The 16,346-nt window shown below is 48.7% G+C and overlaps 1 protein-coding gene across 10 annotated transcripts in view; it reads left to right on the plus strand.

The window, feature by feature from the left end:
* The first annotated feature begins 1,280 nt into the window (after nucleotides 1-1,280).
* plekha5 (pleckstrin homology domain containing, family A member 5) overlaps nucleotides 1,281-16,346 on the plus strand; it is a 43,243-nt gene continuing 28,177 nt past the window's right edge. For 6 of the 10 annotated variants that reach the window (XM_029825407.1, XM_029825411.1, XM_029825410.1 and 3 more), the window contains exons 1-3: nucleotides 1,281-1,675; nucleotides 1,797-1,873; nucleotides 2,429-2,486. In XM_029825407.1, the coding sequence (XP_029681267.1) occupies nucleotides 1,584-1,675; nucleotides 1,797-1,873; nucleotides 2,429-2,486 (227 nt within the window). In that variant the 5' untranslated portion in view covers nucleotides 1,281-1,583. The remainder of the gene's footprint in view (nucleotides 1,676-1,796; nucleotides 1,874-2,428; nucleotides 2,487-16,346) is intronic. The other 4 variants (XM_029825413.1, XM_029825414.1, XM_029825416.1 and 1 more) reach the window with 3 other exon arrangements.

Genomic DNA, 16,346 nt, shown 5'->3' on the forward strand with positions numbered 1-16,346 from the left:
AGCAAAGCTTAACACAATACAATATATAATTTATCATTGCACATATGCAAAATTGAAATTCAAATAAAACACATCACTGGCATTCTGTTCTTTTTTATTCGCAGCCTTTTGAATTAAATTTCAACAGTAATCTTTTGCCATTGTAAGTTAATGTAATGTAAATGTAATGCCTTTTCATTTCCTCTACTTTCTGGCGCCTTTGAGTCATTTCCAGGTGTGTGTGCTTGTCTTGGTGTTGCATTTTATAGTGTCATCTGCTGTTGTCCTCCTTGTAATGAACATTGACTCTACATACCAGACAGACAGGTCCGTCTTTTATATATCTAAACAGATATTCTGCCTCCTACCTCTTCAGAAAGGTCCTATTTTCTGCCTTTCCTTTAATCATTTTTCAGAGGGGTACTGCCAGAATTAGCATTAGCATATAAGGTCGCTACAACTACTTCCTTTCTCTTGGTGGTTGGCAAGCCACATATTGGTGCATTACCACCACCAACTGATGTGGAGTGTGAATTTTCACACCAAAACACCAGCAGAGCATTCTGGTATTTGTAGTATTAGCACATGCACTTTAAGCGATAATACCGGCGGGCCAGCTCTAATAGTCAATTGGTATGGCTTTGCGGGCCAAATATAATTACATTGCGGGCCAAATTTGGCCCACGGGCCAGAGTTTGACACCGATGCTATAGATGCTCCTCATTTACAGAGGAGAAGGTGAAGGAGGAGGAGGAGGAGGAGAAGGGGGAGGAGGAGAAGGAGGAAGAGGAAGGGAGGAGTAGTAGTAGTAGGAATAAGGGTAGGTGGAGGAGGAGGAGGGGGAGGAAGAGAAGGAGGAGGAGGAGACGGGGGTTAAGGAGGGGGAGGAGGAGGAGGGGACGGATTTGGGAGGAGGAGGGGGAGGAGGAGAAGGAAGGGGAGGAGCAGGAAGAGAAGGTAGAGGAGGAGGAGGAGGAAGAAGAGGACAAAGATATTTGTGGTTATTTTTGACAGTAAAATGTGCAAAGGTGCAAATGTATTGTGTTGTCTGTGTTACATTGCCTGTGTTGCATTGTCTGTGTTGTGTTGCGTTGCCTGTGCTGTGTCATGCTGTCTGTGTTGCATTGGCTGTGTTCCATTGGCTGTGTTGTGTTGCCTGTGTTGTATTGTGCTGCTTGTGTTGAGCTGCCTGTGTTGTGCTGTCTGCGTTGCGTTGCCTGTGTTCCATTGGCTGTGTTGTGTTGCCTGTGTTGTGTTGAGCTGCCTGTGTTGTGCTGTCTGTGTTACGTTGCCTGTGTTGTACCCAGACTGGTGATGCTGGTTAAAGCATCCAAACTGGGATTAGCACAGGTAGCCTCCTCATCATTAGTATAATCCCACCGGAAGTGTGTGTTACAATCCCACAGATTACAATCATTATATCGCACACGTGCCAAATAACCCCCCCCCCCCCGGCACGAAACCCTGGCTTGTGTCTGTTCATCCTTTGGGCGCGCTCCCATCTCCGGCGGGCGCACACCCGCGCCGTGTACTTGGCGCGCGCTTGGCACGGTTCCGCGCACCGTGGCCGCTGTGTAGTAACGCAGAGCCACAAGAGCTCAGACATGGCGGCGGATCCTCAGCCGGACTGGCTCTCCTGCCTTCCTCCTTCCTGGAGTTACGGGGTCACTCGCGACGGACGCATTTTCTTCCTGAAGTAAATATGAAGCTCGGAGCGGATCAAAGGAGCCGCGCTGTTTGTTCTCGCGACGCATTTTATCTCTTCCTCGTTTCCCGACTCCTCTTTTCACCCTTTCCCCGTTTTCTTCCACCAACAGCGAAGAAGCGAAGAGCAGCACCTGGTTACATCCTGTGACTGGAGAGGCTGTGGTCACCGGGCACAGGAAAACTCCAGGTACGCACGGACGCGCGCACGCGCCGAATGCACGGGAAGGTTATCCGCGCGTCATGGTGGAGGAAAAATGGTCGATAAGTCGCGGAGAGGAAGGGGAGTTCTTCCCTGCAGCAGAGCACCAGCCTCCCCCCACAGCTCCCCCTCTGCCTCCCCCTGCCTCCCTTGGGCGGATCATTCCTCTCCCCCCCTCACCCCCACCTGGACACTTTGCGACACAGTTTTTAAAAGTTCCGTCACGTAGGCGTGAACCGATTTCCAAGGCGATCCCCGCAGTCACATCTGACTGCAGAGACACGCAGCTTTCACGCACGCACCGGCTACACGCGCACCAACGCACCGCGGCTCGACACCGCGAAACGCAAATGAATAAAACGGCACATCTGCCTCTACGGGGGTGGTGGTGGGGGGGTGTCATGCATGCGCATCATGCGATCTGGTTGTTGGGAAGATGCAGAGAGAAATGACAAAATAAGATGTTTGTGGCCTCACTGCAATACTGCGTGCGCGTGCGCGCGCAGGCTGTGAGATAAAAATCTGTGTTTCTGTCTTTTCCAGATTTACCAACAGGATGGGAGGAAGGATACACGTTTGAGGGTGCACGCTGCTTCATCAAGTGAGTTAAAATTCGTGCCTGCGTGTGGGGGGGGCTACACCTCTGTCATTTGCACACACAGTCACACAAACATGTTTGTGTGTTGAGAGCAAGTTTGTCAGGCTGCTGTGAGTCACAGTCTGCACTGCTGTGCTGAACAGGCTCTACTTGTTGGCCTGCTGTGTGTGTCTGTGTGTGTGTGTGTGTGTATAAAGACTCTCCAGGGTTATTAGCAACTCTGGCTTTACTTATGCACATTTGCAGACATGAATAATTTGCAGGCTGTTTGAAGGCTGCTGCCGCTGAGGCCATGTTGGGGGCTACAGCTGACACTGACTGAGCTAATATAGCTTCTCTATAAATAGCAGGAACCAATGCTCATCGGTATGTATAGATGTGTGATCCCTGTGGTGTGCACGTATCCATTCAGACACGTGAGTGCTCCGGCTGGGTTATTGGGAATAAGGAATCTGTACCTGGAGCCAGAACGGGACAAACTTGCTGCTGTTGCAGGTAAACTGGGAGCTAACAACGGTGGACTGGTGGACTCAGCTTAGCTCTCACCCCTCGAGATCAGTGGCAGCTGCGGCATCCCTTTCAGTCCGGCTGTAGTTCTCTAACGTCTGCGAGGATCCAGATGTGAGCTCGGTGTGATTGGTGCTGTGCTCGAGTCACCGATGGTCCGCTAACTTTACTCCCATCCACTCTCTCACTGTCAGTGTGATACGACATAACATGACACGAGCGTTGGCGTGAGGAAGCTAGCTCACAAATGCAGTGCCATGGCCCTTAGGGAGGGGATAAAAGAAGCATGTGTGGATCCAGATGCAGAGCGGAGTGACAGTTGTGGACCTGATGAGTGCAGGGGAACCAGAGAGTCATCCTCACCCCTCAGTCTGGGGACCAGTCTCCAGGATCACAGCACTCACCTCTCCTTCTGAGATGAAGCTTGATTTAGGCTGAACCTGTCATGTCAGCCCAGGAAGCCTGGAAGATAAACTTCAGACCTGCATTCACCTCCTGATAGAGACGTGAACCCTGATGAGGGACTTGTTCTGTCGCTGCATACCTTCATGCAGGCGGGTTCCTGAGTGAGGTCATGGACTCTGACTGAGGCAGATTCTGGCTCTCTCACACTTAATGTCTTGAGCACAATGAGCTGATTGGACCTGGGACAGTTCCACTCGTTCTTGGCCTTAATAGCGTTGCGTGGTCACCACTTGCTCAAATCCTTCAAATTCCTCTGAGATTCCTGCTGGGTCATTTTCTATCAGCTCATTATTGGTGTCCTGGTCTGGCTGCCCGCTCTGCATCCAGGGCAGCAAAGGGCACCACTTCCCTCTGAACGCCTGTTGCTATGCAGTCAGTCCCCAAGCCGGGCCACACGTCCAACCTTTTGCTTTAGTTTGACCCTCTGAACCCCCCTCACAGCTGTGAGGAGTCCTCACTAGACTGAGTTGGCTGTGGAGCCGTTGAGGGTCCTCGGTTCTCTGGTGTCCAGTGTTAACACGGGTTTTGGGTCTATTGGTCAGTAGTTCTTCAGTCCCGTTGCTGTGTTGTTCAGGACAGACTTTTTCCGGGATGGATGGGTGGGATTAGAGGTTCTACTCTGGCTCCCTGAGTGATCCCTCAACAGGACATGAGCATGGCTGCTGCGTACTCAGGAGAAGTTGAGAAGATCCTGTTGCCCTTCTGTTAAGTGAGATGAGACCTCTGACAGGTGTTTGTTTATTCAGATTGTCTGCTTTGGATGGGATTCACAAGACCCACAGCTCGGTTGTTAGCATAAGCTAATGCCTATTGTGGGAAGCATCCAACCGCTCTTCATATTCTGGTGATATTCCCATCTAATAGTTTGTGAGCATTTTTACTCCACATGCGTCTGAAGCTCTGCCTTCGAATCAACGGAAGAGATTATCCAGCAGGCTGTGTTGAGAAAGTGCCTCCTCTAGGGTTCTTCTTCAGGCCGTTCTTTAAACAGATAGTAGGATCGGATCAGATAAGGTTTGGGCGACATGACTGATGGCTGGAGAAGACACCAGGAGATAACCAGTGTTCCGACAGCAAGCTGCTAAAGTTTTATGGCCACTAATCCTGACAACCAACATGAAAACCTCCAAAGTGGTTTCCTGAGGTTTGTCAGGGGGAAGCGAGGCAGACCTGCTTGGCTGGAAGGATGGTGGAGCTGAGGGAGCATTCCTGCTCTTCCCAAGTTCTCTATCACAGTCAGGAGACAGTGTTGACCCAGAGGAGGGATTCAAACCCACCATTCTGCTGTCCCAAAGCTAACAAGGCTAACCGCAGCGTAGGTTAGCCCCGGCTCTGATCACCTGATATCTGCTGTGGCTCCAGCCCCAGAGGCCCCATGTCACCGAGTCGCTCCGGAACTGCTGAGGAACAGGCAGATGACTTCACTGCTTCCTGCACAGGCGAGTCCAGAAGAACCCGGGTCTGTTCACAGTGTAAACATCAGCAAAGCCCCCCCTTTCTGTGGGAGTCGGTCTGTCCTCCCCTCAGCAGATCTCTCTGCTGCTCCTTATCAGGTGTGTGTGTGCATGTGTGTGTGTGTGTGTGTGTGTGTGTGTGCGTGCGTGTGTGCGTGCATGAGTAAGTGTGTGTCTAGGTCTGCTCTCTACGTGTACATGTCACTGATGCAGAACTCTGCGATGGTCCTGCCTGGATGTGTGAGATCGGATCTTTGAGGCTCCCACATCTCCCAGTTCTAAACTGGTACAGATTTCTGCTGAGTCCAGTCCAGCCTGGCTGTGATCACCAGTATTCCCAGTCCAGCTTGGTTTGACTGGGAATACTGGCTGGTTGGATGATTGAGTGAAGCTTAGTGTGGAGGATCCCCCCTGAGAGGAGGTCTCACTCTGAGTTTCCAAGGGTTTTACGGTGATGGTTTTACTGGTTTGGAGAGACATCTGTCCATCCACCACTGCTGCTGCTGCTGTGTTCCGCTGTGTCTATAGATTCTTTATTACACATGTCTCAGGTGCTACTGAGACCATACAGTCGGTATTCAGTGTGGCTGCAGGGGTGTATTAGCTCCAGACAGTAAAGTTTACATTCCATTTGTTTAACCTCCAGCCTTTTAGCCTGACTGGTTGCATTCATCAACTGGCGAACTTGTAGTATTAGCAGCTCCTCTGGTCCAAACACACGGATGTTTAACTCAGACGGTTCCTGGATCAGATCGAGGACAGGCATCTGGCTTTCAGGCTCCTGGAGACGGCTGTGGGCTCCTGTGATGGCCGGTTGTTGGTCTCTTGGGTGGTTGTGATGTTGCTCTGTTTCCAGTAGGTTCTGATGATTCCTCTTGGAACGTTTGACACCACACTCTGGAAAAAGTGGTTCTGTGGGTGCCAAAGAACTTGAACATGAGGGAGAGCAGGGTTTGAAGAGGATCTTTGGTTGGAGGACTCGCATCCAAACACAAAGCTGGTCTATGAGACAGATGGAGTGCTGATGTTCATTTCAGAAGATAGTGAGTCAAGGCTGCAGCAACGACCTCCCTCCCTCCCCCGAGGCTTCTGGTCACAACAGTTTTAAACCTCCTCAGCTTCACATAATCAGTAAAGTTGATGGAGTCAGTCCTGGATCTAAATGGGACCACCATTAGCAGGAAGACCAACCAGTCCTTGGTGGTGTTTATGGCCTGTGAAAATTAGAGGCAGGTCTGTGGTTTATTTCCAGACATTAGTTGTGTCCCTGAAGGCATCGTCAGTCATTCCGTTCTGAACAGACCTTAGTTCCTGGTCCATTTTCCACTTCCAGTTTAGATCCAGTTCACTTTAAACTGGTAGTGAACACATTTAGATGCCAGTGAGGATACAGTCTGAGAGATCGTGCAGGTGACACAACCCCCCCACCCCCATCCATCCGCCAGATTGGTGGGGGCTTGTGTCACCATAAACTGGGCTGACTGGGACCAGTGAAGTCAGGGCTCGGCCCCTGCAGGTGCACGAGTAGTGCCGGTCGATTCAGCGGTGTTCATAATGAAAGACGCTGTGTTGTCTGATAGGCACAGGCGTGCACAGACGTGAACACACCTGTAGGCAGCCGTTCCACAGATGAGCTGAGTCAGCCACAGACAGGTGTGGTGGATCAGCAGCTTGCGTCAGCCGGGCGTCATCAGACCTGCTGATGTAACGTCACCTGACCAGTCAACCAGACTCCGCCACTGGTCTCCAATAAGAGTTGCATTGTTCCCTGAGACACTGAAAACACCAGTCTGTTACAGGGAGTGTTTGTTTCAGACCAGTGGTGCCCTCTTGGAAAGACAACCCCACCCAACCTGTAGTGATCTAGCCCTGACCTCACTTGTGTCTCTAAGCTGTTATTAACAGGTATCGTAACACTGTTATTACTAATGTGTCCCACAACATGGAGGCTCAGTTGTGCGGGCCCGAGTCTCTTTGTGTCAGCATCAAGTTTATCGGGCTAGATCTATGAATAAAAGATGACCACATCATGTTAGGCCTTCACATGCGTCATCGTCTCTGTGCGCCGCTGTCCACATCTGGGGGTTTGGGACACGCTTCATACGTTGTGTGTTTGATGAGCATGGCATGTGTACGACATGTGTACGACACGCAGCTTATTAATGTTGCATCAGTGTTGGAAGATTCATGATGCAGAGATGAAGTCGCAGCAGCCCTGGTTGAGCAGGTCCATGCTCAGGAGGAGAAGAGACGGGTGTATGTCCACAGGTGTGTCCATATGTTCCTGTTCGGTCCACTGACAACAAGTAGCTGGCTGCAACTGTAAAAGCTCCAAGCGAGCTGAGGGAGCTCTGGGCACGTCTCTGGTGATGCCCAAGACATCTGCATTAATCCCCAGGTTCCTCTCAAGCTCCCGCCTCTGTTTGTTCTGGTTCTTTCTGATCTTTTTATTTCTGTGTTTTATTTTTAACGTTTTTCCTTTTTCTCTTTGCTCGTCTGAACTGTAAATGAGGATTTCCTTTGTGAACTCATAAGTTTAAGTAAAGATGATGAAGGAGGGAAGGAGGGAAGGAGGGAGGGGGTGGATTTCTGATGGCGATGCCTTCGAGTACCTCCGGGCTCCTTGTTTACTGGGGTGGTGTAGTTTAGTGTCTGTTCATGTGTGAGAGGAGGTGAACTGGGGCAACAGGAAGTTGTGCTGGAGGACATGTGGACCGTAGCGCTGCAGTAGTTCCTGTACCATCTGCTCCTCCCTCACATCAGCTGGAGGACTTCTGCCCTCCCCCAGCCACCATGTAAGAGCCAAATCCTAAAGGTGGTTCTGAATGATTCTATGGCTTCTGACATCCCAGAATATAAAGGAGAAAAGCTGTGGGCTCAGATGTCCCTGAGCTGTATCCCATGATGCTTCACACAGAATGAACCAGTAATCTGGTGCTGAGGCAGCTCAGGATTACAGATGCCCATAATCTGAACTGGTCTGTGCCAAACCTCTGCACGTGCCCCAACCTGACCTGGCAGCCAAGTGTGTTCTCAGTCCCAAAGCCTCAGCCTGGATGTGTGTGTGTGTGTGTGTGTGTGTGTGTGTGTGTGTGTGTGTGTGTGTGTGTGTGTGTGTGTGTGTGTGTGTGTGTGTGTGTGTGTGTGTGTGTGTGTGTGTGTGTGTGTTGAATGGGATTTGGCCACTGAGCCTGCTGCTGCTTTCTGATTGTGACTGTTAAAGCTCAAGCAGACGTGTGGCTGTTGTTGGTGACTGAAGCAGCTTTACAGCCACTAAATGGCTGGACGGAGCCGCTGGGACGGAGCTTTGTCCTCCTGGATGCCGACCGCTGCCCTGACACACACACATGAGCCAGTCAGAGCAGGACCTGTGGCTCTGCCCCGAGAATGAGAGCATTCTCATGAGCTCCTAAAGGTGTGTTAAAGCATCAAAGCTTTCAGAACTGTCTTGACTGGTAATCGTCTAGTTTATAGCAACCATCAAACTACGCAGGAAAAGAACCACAGAACCATTGAGTCACAGAAAGAGAAAATAAGAATCAAATCAGAAGATCTGAGATGAGCACGAAGAGGTGTCGGTAGACCTGGTGCTCTGATGCTCTGGGTGATCTTTGCTTCCTGAAACCACGTTCTGGATCGATCTTTCACTGTCTCACAGCGTCTGTCAGATCTCAGAGTGGAAGCATCACACACACCTTCTCCAAACATACCCTCCAGATGTCACACAGTACCAGCATGAAAAGGCAGATGCCTGTGCCCACAAGACCAGGGGCCTTGAGAGTGATACATGTCATATTTATAGGAGGGTGATATATTTCATATTTATTGGAGGGTGATACATGTCATATTTATAGGAGGGTGATATATGTCATATTCATAGGAGGGTGATATATGTCATATTTATAGGAGAGTGATATATTTCATATTTATTGGAGGGTGATACATGTCATATTTATAGGAGGGTGATATATGTCATATTTATAGGAGGGTGATACATGTCATATATATAGGAGAGTGATACATGTCATACTTATAGGAGGGTGATATGTCATATTTATAGAGAAGAGTGATACATGTCATATATATAGGAGAGTGATACATGTATTTATAGAAGAGTGATACATGTCATACTTATAGGATGGTGATATATGTCATATTTATAGGAGGGTGAAACATATACTTATTGTAGGGTGATATCTCATATTTATAGAGAAGAGTGATACATGTCATATCTATAGGAGAGTGATATATGTCATATTTATAGGAGGGTGGTTTCATGGTCTCAGGAGAGACACCATCATGGTTGACCTTCTGGATCTCTGGTCATGCAGTGGTAAATGCATGTTGTGCATGTCTGGAGATTCTAGAGATGGGTTGATCGATTGTGTTGGTGTTCAGGGTCATTCCTGATCGTAACAGATGCTGTTTAAATAAATTTGTCAGTGTCTCCTGGTTAGCTGAACTCGGTGCTGGACCAGTCCTGTCTCACCATTAGCTCCTCCTTCACGCAACTTTGTGGAGCAGAGTGGAGATCTTTTAAAGAAGCTGCCCTTGTTCTCCTCGTGCTCGCTCTGTCACCGCTGGTCTCCCGCCAGTCCCAGAATGGTTCCGTGCTGAACCTGTTCTTTACACAACACCAGATGCTTTTGGCGCAGTCGGACCTCTTGGCTGCCAGGAATCTTCCCTGACGTGCAAACGGAGCCAGGAGCTCAAGGCCTTGGTTCAGTCTGAAGGTGTTGCTCCTGCCCAGCCACTCACCCTGAGAGACATTGGGCCAGATTCACGAAGCGTTCTTACGAACAAAGTTGTTCTTAAGTCCCACTTACGAACAGTTGACGAAGATTGTGGCATTCACCAATTTCTTCTTATCCTGGATTTATTCGTAGGTAAGAACAAATCCTACGAACACTCAGGAGTACTCTTGCGCACATTTCAGTGCCGACATGTTGGCATGGTTGTGTTTTCTTCTCTTGTGCAGTTCAATAAAATTCAATATTACAATGATAATTCTGTCATATTTATTTATTTATTTGTTTATTTCCTATTTTTGGTGATTTACGGAGAATTTTAAAATTACGTAAATGTGCCAATGACTTACCATTAATCAACCAAATTGGAAACCATGCCAAAACTGTCTTTTTATTTGATTTTATCTTGATTTATTTTATTAGGGGATCGAGGATATGCCCTGGTTGTTGACACCACTGACCAACCCTCAGACTCCACAGGAGTTTTATTCAATCAGATGCATGCGCGCAGTCGCTCCACCATTGAACGCACCATCGGCATTTTAAAGGGGCGCTGGATGTGTTTAGACACAGAGCCACAACCCCGTGAGGATGTGCGTCCTGACGCAATGATGGGGCCAGACTGCAGGCACGTGGTTCACGTTCGAGCGCGATTAATTGCCCGTTTGTGAATAAAATGCATTATTGTCACAATCCGAGCACAGCTTTTACACGTTTTTTTTTTTTTTTTTTACATTCTTATTTTTTTTACATTCTCGTTGATTTCTTTAAGCGTGTTGGCTATAGTCATCAGGGTTGAGGCAATTTTATCAAGCGTGTTAGCCATCCTTTCTTGATTGTTCAACACGGCGTCAGAAATCAGGCGTGGAGAGGCAAGCTTTGGGCATTTGGCTGCTTTTTGCTCTGTCTACAGGGTCCTGCTGCAGTTCCTTTTATGGGCATTAGTGGGCGGTGACTTATGCTAATCGTATGTTAATTAGACTCACCTGGCACGCGCTTTCAACTTACGAACAGATGGCATTCATCAATCTAAGAACACAGCTGCGAACAATTCTGAGGCTTAGAACGCGTTGATAAATCTGACGTAGGGTTTTCTTAAGAAACTTCTTAAAAACAACTTAAGAAAGAATCTAAGAAGATTCTTAAGAACATATTGGTGAATCTGGCCCATTGTCCTGATTCTCTCCTGCCGTAGAAAACCTGGACCTGGTGGAACCAGCGTGGCTTCAGTGGCAATTTTGGAGAGAGCATCCCCCTCAGCTCATCACTGGTGTCATAAACCCCTTATTCTGCTTCATTCTCACAACTCCCAGACCCCTCCACTCCTCCCAGACCCCTCCACACCTCTCAGACCTCTCCACACCTCTCAGACCCCTCCACTCCTCCCACCCCCCCGCCACACACACACACACACACTACATGTCCCAGACCCCTCCACACCTCCCAGACCCCTCCACTCCTCTCAGACCTCTCCACACCTCTCAGACCCCTCCACTCCTCCCAGACCCCTCCACACCTCCCAGACCCCTCCACTCCTCTCAGACCTCTCCACACTTCTCAGACCCCTCCACTCCTCCCACCCCCCGCCACACACACACATACAAACACACACACACACACTACATGTCTCAGACCCCTCCACTCCTCCCAGACCCCTCCACACCTCCCAGACCCCTCCACACCTCTCAGACCTCTCCACACTTCTCAGACCCCTCCACTCCTCCCACCCCCCGCCACACACACACATACAAACACACACACACATACACACACTACATGTCCCAGACCCCTCCACACCTCCCAGACCCCTCCACTCCTCTCAGACCCCTCCACTCTTCCCGATCACCCCATGTCCCAGACCCCCTCACACACACACACACACACACACACACACACACACACACACACACACACGCCAGACGGTGTATGGGAGTGTCCTAGTTTTGCTGTGGTTTTTCATGGTCTTATTTTTAAATTTTAAAGTTTGTGTGTCACTGTTGCCTCTTTGCTGAACATTAGCCTCATAGGATTGGGAATATGCCACATTTCTGTCCCACTTCCTACATTTGTCCAACTCAACCTGGAGAACTCTGAACATGGGAATTGGACGCCAGTAACTCAAATATGAAAGCATTTCCAGAGGAGACTGGACTTAGTGTCTCATTTTGAACCCTTCCTGACTCCTGATTTTCAAAGGTGCTTTGATGCGGTGGACACCAGTGTGGAGCTGGGACTGGGGTTCTAACAGGTTCTAGTGTCTCAGAGGTCACTTTTATGTGCTCCAGAAATGGACAACACTAATTTGGACCAAGAGGACATGATTAAATGTGTCTTTAATAAAGGATTAAAGTATGAAGGGTTTACTGCTAAAGATGTTAACAGCCTGTCTCTGTCCTTTTTCAAATGTCCCCCTGTTGTCCCACGGCTTGACTCCTCTCCAGGTAAGACTTTGTGTTACTCTTGCTTGTATTGTTCAGTGGAAAACTGCCCATGTTATGGGATGGATGACTAAAGGAATATTTGTCGGAGACGGCTTTGTGCAGGATGAACGTTGATGACTTCATAAATATTCTCTTTGACCTGGATGACTGGGGACATTCATCGACATCATATATAGGCTAACGTCCTCGTTGATTCTGTGACTTTTTGTTCTCAGCCTGCTCCATCATTCATGTATTCATGCTGCCCTACCTTTCATGGAAATACTGCAGCTGATGTGTTGTCGGTCCCACCAACATTCATGGATCTTCCTTCAGCTGATAACGTCCCCCTTGTCCCTTCTGTGTCTTTGAGGGAAACAGGTTGAGATCCTGGACAAATTCACATCAGCTGCTTTCTTGGTCTCAGGAGGGACACAGTCCTGGTTGTTCTTCTCTGAGGACACAGTCATGCAGTGTGTCTGGGAAGTGTGTCAGCAAGTCTCTCTCTCTGTCCCCCTCTCTCTGTCCCTCTCTCTCTCTCTTTTTCCCTCTCTTATTGATGTGATGAATGGATGAATACCCGTTGTTATTTTTACATAGATTATTGGTGTCCTTGTGGGTGATGAACAGCTGAAGTAGGAGGTCATCCTGTAGCTTATGTCCACTCATGATAATCACTGATGACAACAGATTGTCTCATCACACACCTTCTCTGTTTCCTAAGAATGTGCACGTGTGTACACACTCCACGCATGTGTGCTCCTGTGTGGATAGATGTGATGATTAGTGATGGGATGGCAGCTAAATGATGCCGCTTCATGTCCCGTTTGGTGTGGTCCCACTAGTCAGTGTCCTTATTTAGCTGGAGAGACGGAGGAAGACACCAACAAACAAGTGCAGCTTTAATCATGTGAAGAGAGAAAATGTTCAAGCTGCTCATTAATGCTCCAGTTTGCTCTTCTCTGCCTGCCTGGGTCACGAGGAGAACTGGAGCAGTTCTATATTTATGACTGTTGTAGAGGAGACACCTGATGGACACTAGCCAGAGGACACACACGCACGCACGCACGCATGCACGCACACACACACACACACACACACACACAGTCAGTTATAGAACAAACATCAGTGGGAGTGGTAAATGCACAGTTTATTTAAGATAACTAAGCCGTGAACTGCTGGAACTGGTTGTGCTGCAGGGTTCCCGTGACTGCTTCCTGTTGTGATGAAGGTTCTCAGTGCTCATCCTGAGGGTTGGGGTTGGAAGAAGCCCTCTGAGATCAGGGACTCGGTAAATCCACGGAGTGATTGATGAGTGGAGTTCTGCTGGGGCATAGTTTGCTCTTTCATCCTGACACTCACTCTCTCTCTCTCTTTCTCTCTCACACACACACGCGCACACGCACACTATTGTCTCCTGTCACGTGTGATTGGCTGTCCTTCCAGGCCCTTTAATGATGAACAAGATGGCAGGATCCAGCTGTGATAACATGGATCACATCTGTCTGTCACTGAGTGATGTCATCTTTAAATCACTGCAGCTCTTTGGTTTCTTAAGTCCTTGAAAAGTCATGTGACCTTCAGAGGGACGACTTTATGTCCTCTCGAAGAATTTGTCATGGTCACGTTTCCATTTGAAGATTTGCATATGTTTATTCCAAGATCAAGGTTCCTCTAACCCTTCTTGGCTGGGTTCTTCGCCTGTGTAGGACCTGGATCAGGACTGACCTGTGTCCTTTATGATCCACTTCCATCCTGATATCAGATCAGTCCTAAAGAGGACCTGTACGTAGTTGACCCTCACTCCCCAGCAACTGCTTTGGTTGGCCTTTGAGGATGGCTCCACCTTTTATTTCCATATGGAATTTAAAGTCAAAGTCAAAAGGCGTTAACAAGCATTTGAGCTTGTGTTTCTCTCGTCTTTGTCCTGCTGTCTGTCTGCTGGGGCCTGTCCTGGAGTGTGTGTTGCTGGTTGAGAGTCCCAGCCTTACATGGAGAGAGAGAATGGGGGGGGAGCAGAAGGCGAAGCAGGCTGCTGACACTTGTTTAACTGGTGAGAGTTGTACTGGGTCAGCATAAACCCAGTGGCTTCCTCCCCTCTGGTGCACCTGCTGCTGGGGTGCAGCTTCTGTTAAACATGAAGACAAACGTGCAGGTGAGTCCAGCAGCCTTCACAATCGGAGCGGTTGCTCTGGACCCGCCTGCACTTCTTTTAGCATAAAATAAGACAAGAAGAAGAAGAAGAAGAAGAATGGGACTGATTTGCATTGAAGTGGACAGTTAGAGCTATGTGTGTCCACCGGTCTGAATAGGAAATGTCATGCTAGTTCTAGGCCATAATAGATTTTATTCACAGTGGGAGGTCCCTGGTGAAGGGAACCATGGTCATTAGCTTATTCTGTCCTGGATTCACAGCTGTTGACATCTGCATGTGAAGGCTGTGAGACAGGTGCAGGTTGGACAAGACATGGACCAGTACAGGGTCTTGGGATCTGGTCTGCATGTCACCTTCCAACAAAAACGTGGACTGTGTGGTCATGCCGGGGGGGCTTGGTCTAATGACTGAAGCCATTTGATTGTCTTGAGATGGCTGTGCTCAGGTACTGAGAGCTGCTACATGTTGTTCATGTCTGCTGCATCTGTGCAGTCACATCATCTCCACATGGATGTCTGAAGCCAGGTTGGTGGACACCATCCATTTCTGGCTGGTTCTGCTTTGGAATAAGAATATTGAAGTCCTCATGGCTTCAGAAGAGCTGGACTTTCTTGTGGATTAGAGCAGGAACACCAAGAGCTCTCTGATGAGAGTGGAGAATGCAGGGTTGTTGTTGGTAACAAGGTTTAACATCTAGGAGTGCGAAGCCTGCCGTCTGATCCAGCACTAGAACAACCATGGATGCTCCGCTCTGCAGCACTAGAACCCCCCATCAATGCTCTGCTCTGCACCACTAGAACAACCATGAATGCTCCGCTCTGCAGCACTGGAACCCCCATCATTGCTCTGCTCAGCAGCAATCGACTTGGCTGTAGCTGAGGTGTTTTGCTGTCCACGTGATGGAGACATAACCGGGGACATGAATGACCTCTGAATGACAGAAGGAGGCTTAGCTCTTTTCCTGGTTTTCCTCATAGATGCTGCTTCTCTCTGGGACTACTGTGAGGGTGTGACCTCACACACATTAGATTATTAGTTAAAATAAAAACATGAAATGTCCCTGAGGACCCTTTCCCTCCTGAACTTGTGATATCCTGCAAGAACATTTTGTCTTCACACCCTCAGAACTGGAAACTTACAGATATGCAGTCCTGAATTCACAGATGTGTGTGAGTGTGTGTGTGTGTGAATGTGTGCGTGAGTGAGTGTGTGTGTGTGTGTGTGTGTGTGTGTGTGTGTGTGTGTGAGAGAGTGTGTATCTGTTTGTGTGGGTGTGAATGAGTGTGTGTGAGTGTGCGTGTGTGTGTCTGCACTTCCTTGCATTTCTTCTTCATCTTCTTCCATCCATCCATCACAAAGAAAGCAGTAGTGAGGTCCTCAGAGGAAGGTGCAAACTGTCCTGTGTGGTGGTGGTGGTGGTCTAGAGTGTGCTGCTTCCAGGACCACCTGTGACCCCCCTTATTTTCATGTCACCTTCAACTTCCGGCTCCAGTTTTTCTTTGTGTTATTTATCAAATGCAGCCTTCGTGTCCTCAGTCAGCTAGCTTCATGTGGTCTACCTGGTAGAAACCAGGACCAGGGCCCTCGTGGGACTGTGTTGGACCCCCGAAGGAGGCACTGGTGGGATCTTCCAGATAGTTGGATGTGTTGCTGCGGGACGTCTTCCTGTTGTTGTCTTAATAAACAGGAAATGACCAGTGTGGAGAAACCTGAGCTTGTGTCACGGACATTGAGAAGCATGCTGGTTGATTCTAGCATGCTGTTTATGATCAGGAACAGTTTCAGAACACCCGTCTTTTACAGGTGAGAATTACCTGAGGCCACTACATGGTGCGTCACTTACCCACACAGAAACCTTTTCAGCATTAACCCAACGCTGCATTGCTGTAGCGGTGATACGAGGTTCTGCTTTAGATCCAGTGAAGTGAAACATCTGGAGCCTTATCTAAAGGGTTGGGAAGCCTTTAAATTCCGGGAACAGTGGTTCATCCTAAACCCTCCTGAGCAATCAGAACTGTCGTGTTGTGGAGCACATCAGTTGAAGAGGTGTAACAGGGCTCACAGACCGTCCATGGATTCATCACGTAGTTATTTGGAAGTAATGATTTGAAAGG

This window comes from Takifugu rubripes, chromosome 18, assembly GCF_901000725.2.
Source record: "Takifugu rubripes chromosome 18, fTakRub1.2, whole genome shotgun sequence".
In the NCBI taxonomy this organism is placed as follows: domain Eukaryota; kingdom Metazoa; phylum Chordata; class Actinopteri; order Tetraodontiformes; family Tetraodontidae; genus Takifugu; species Takifugu rubripes.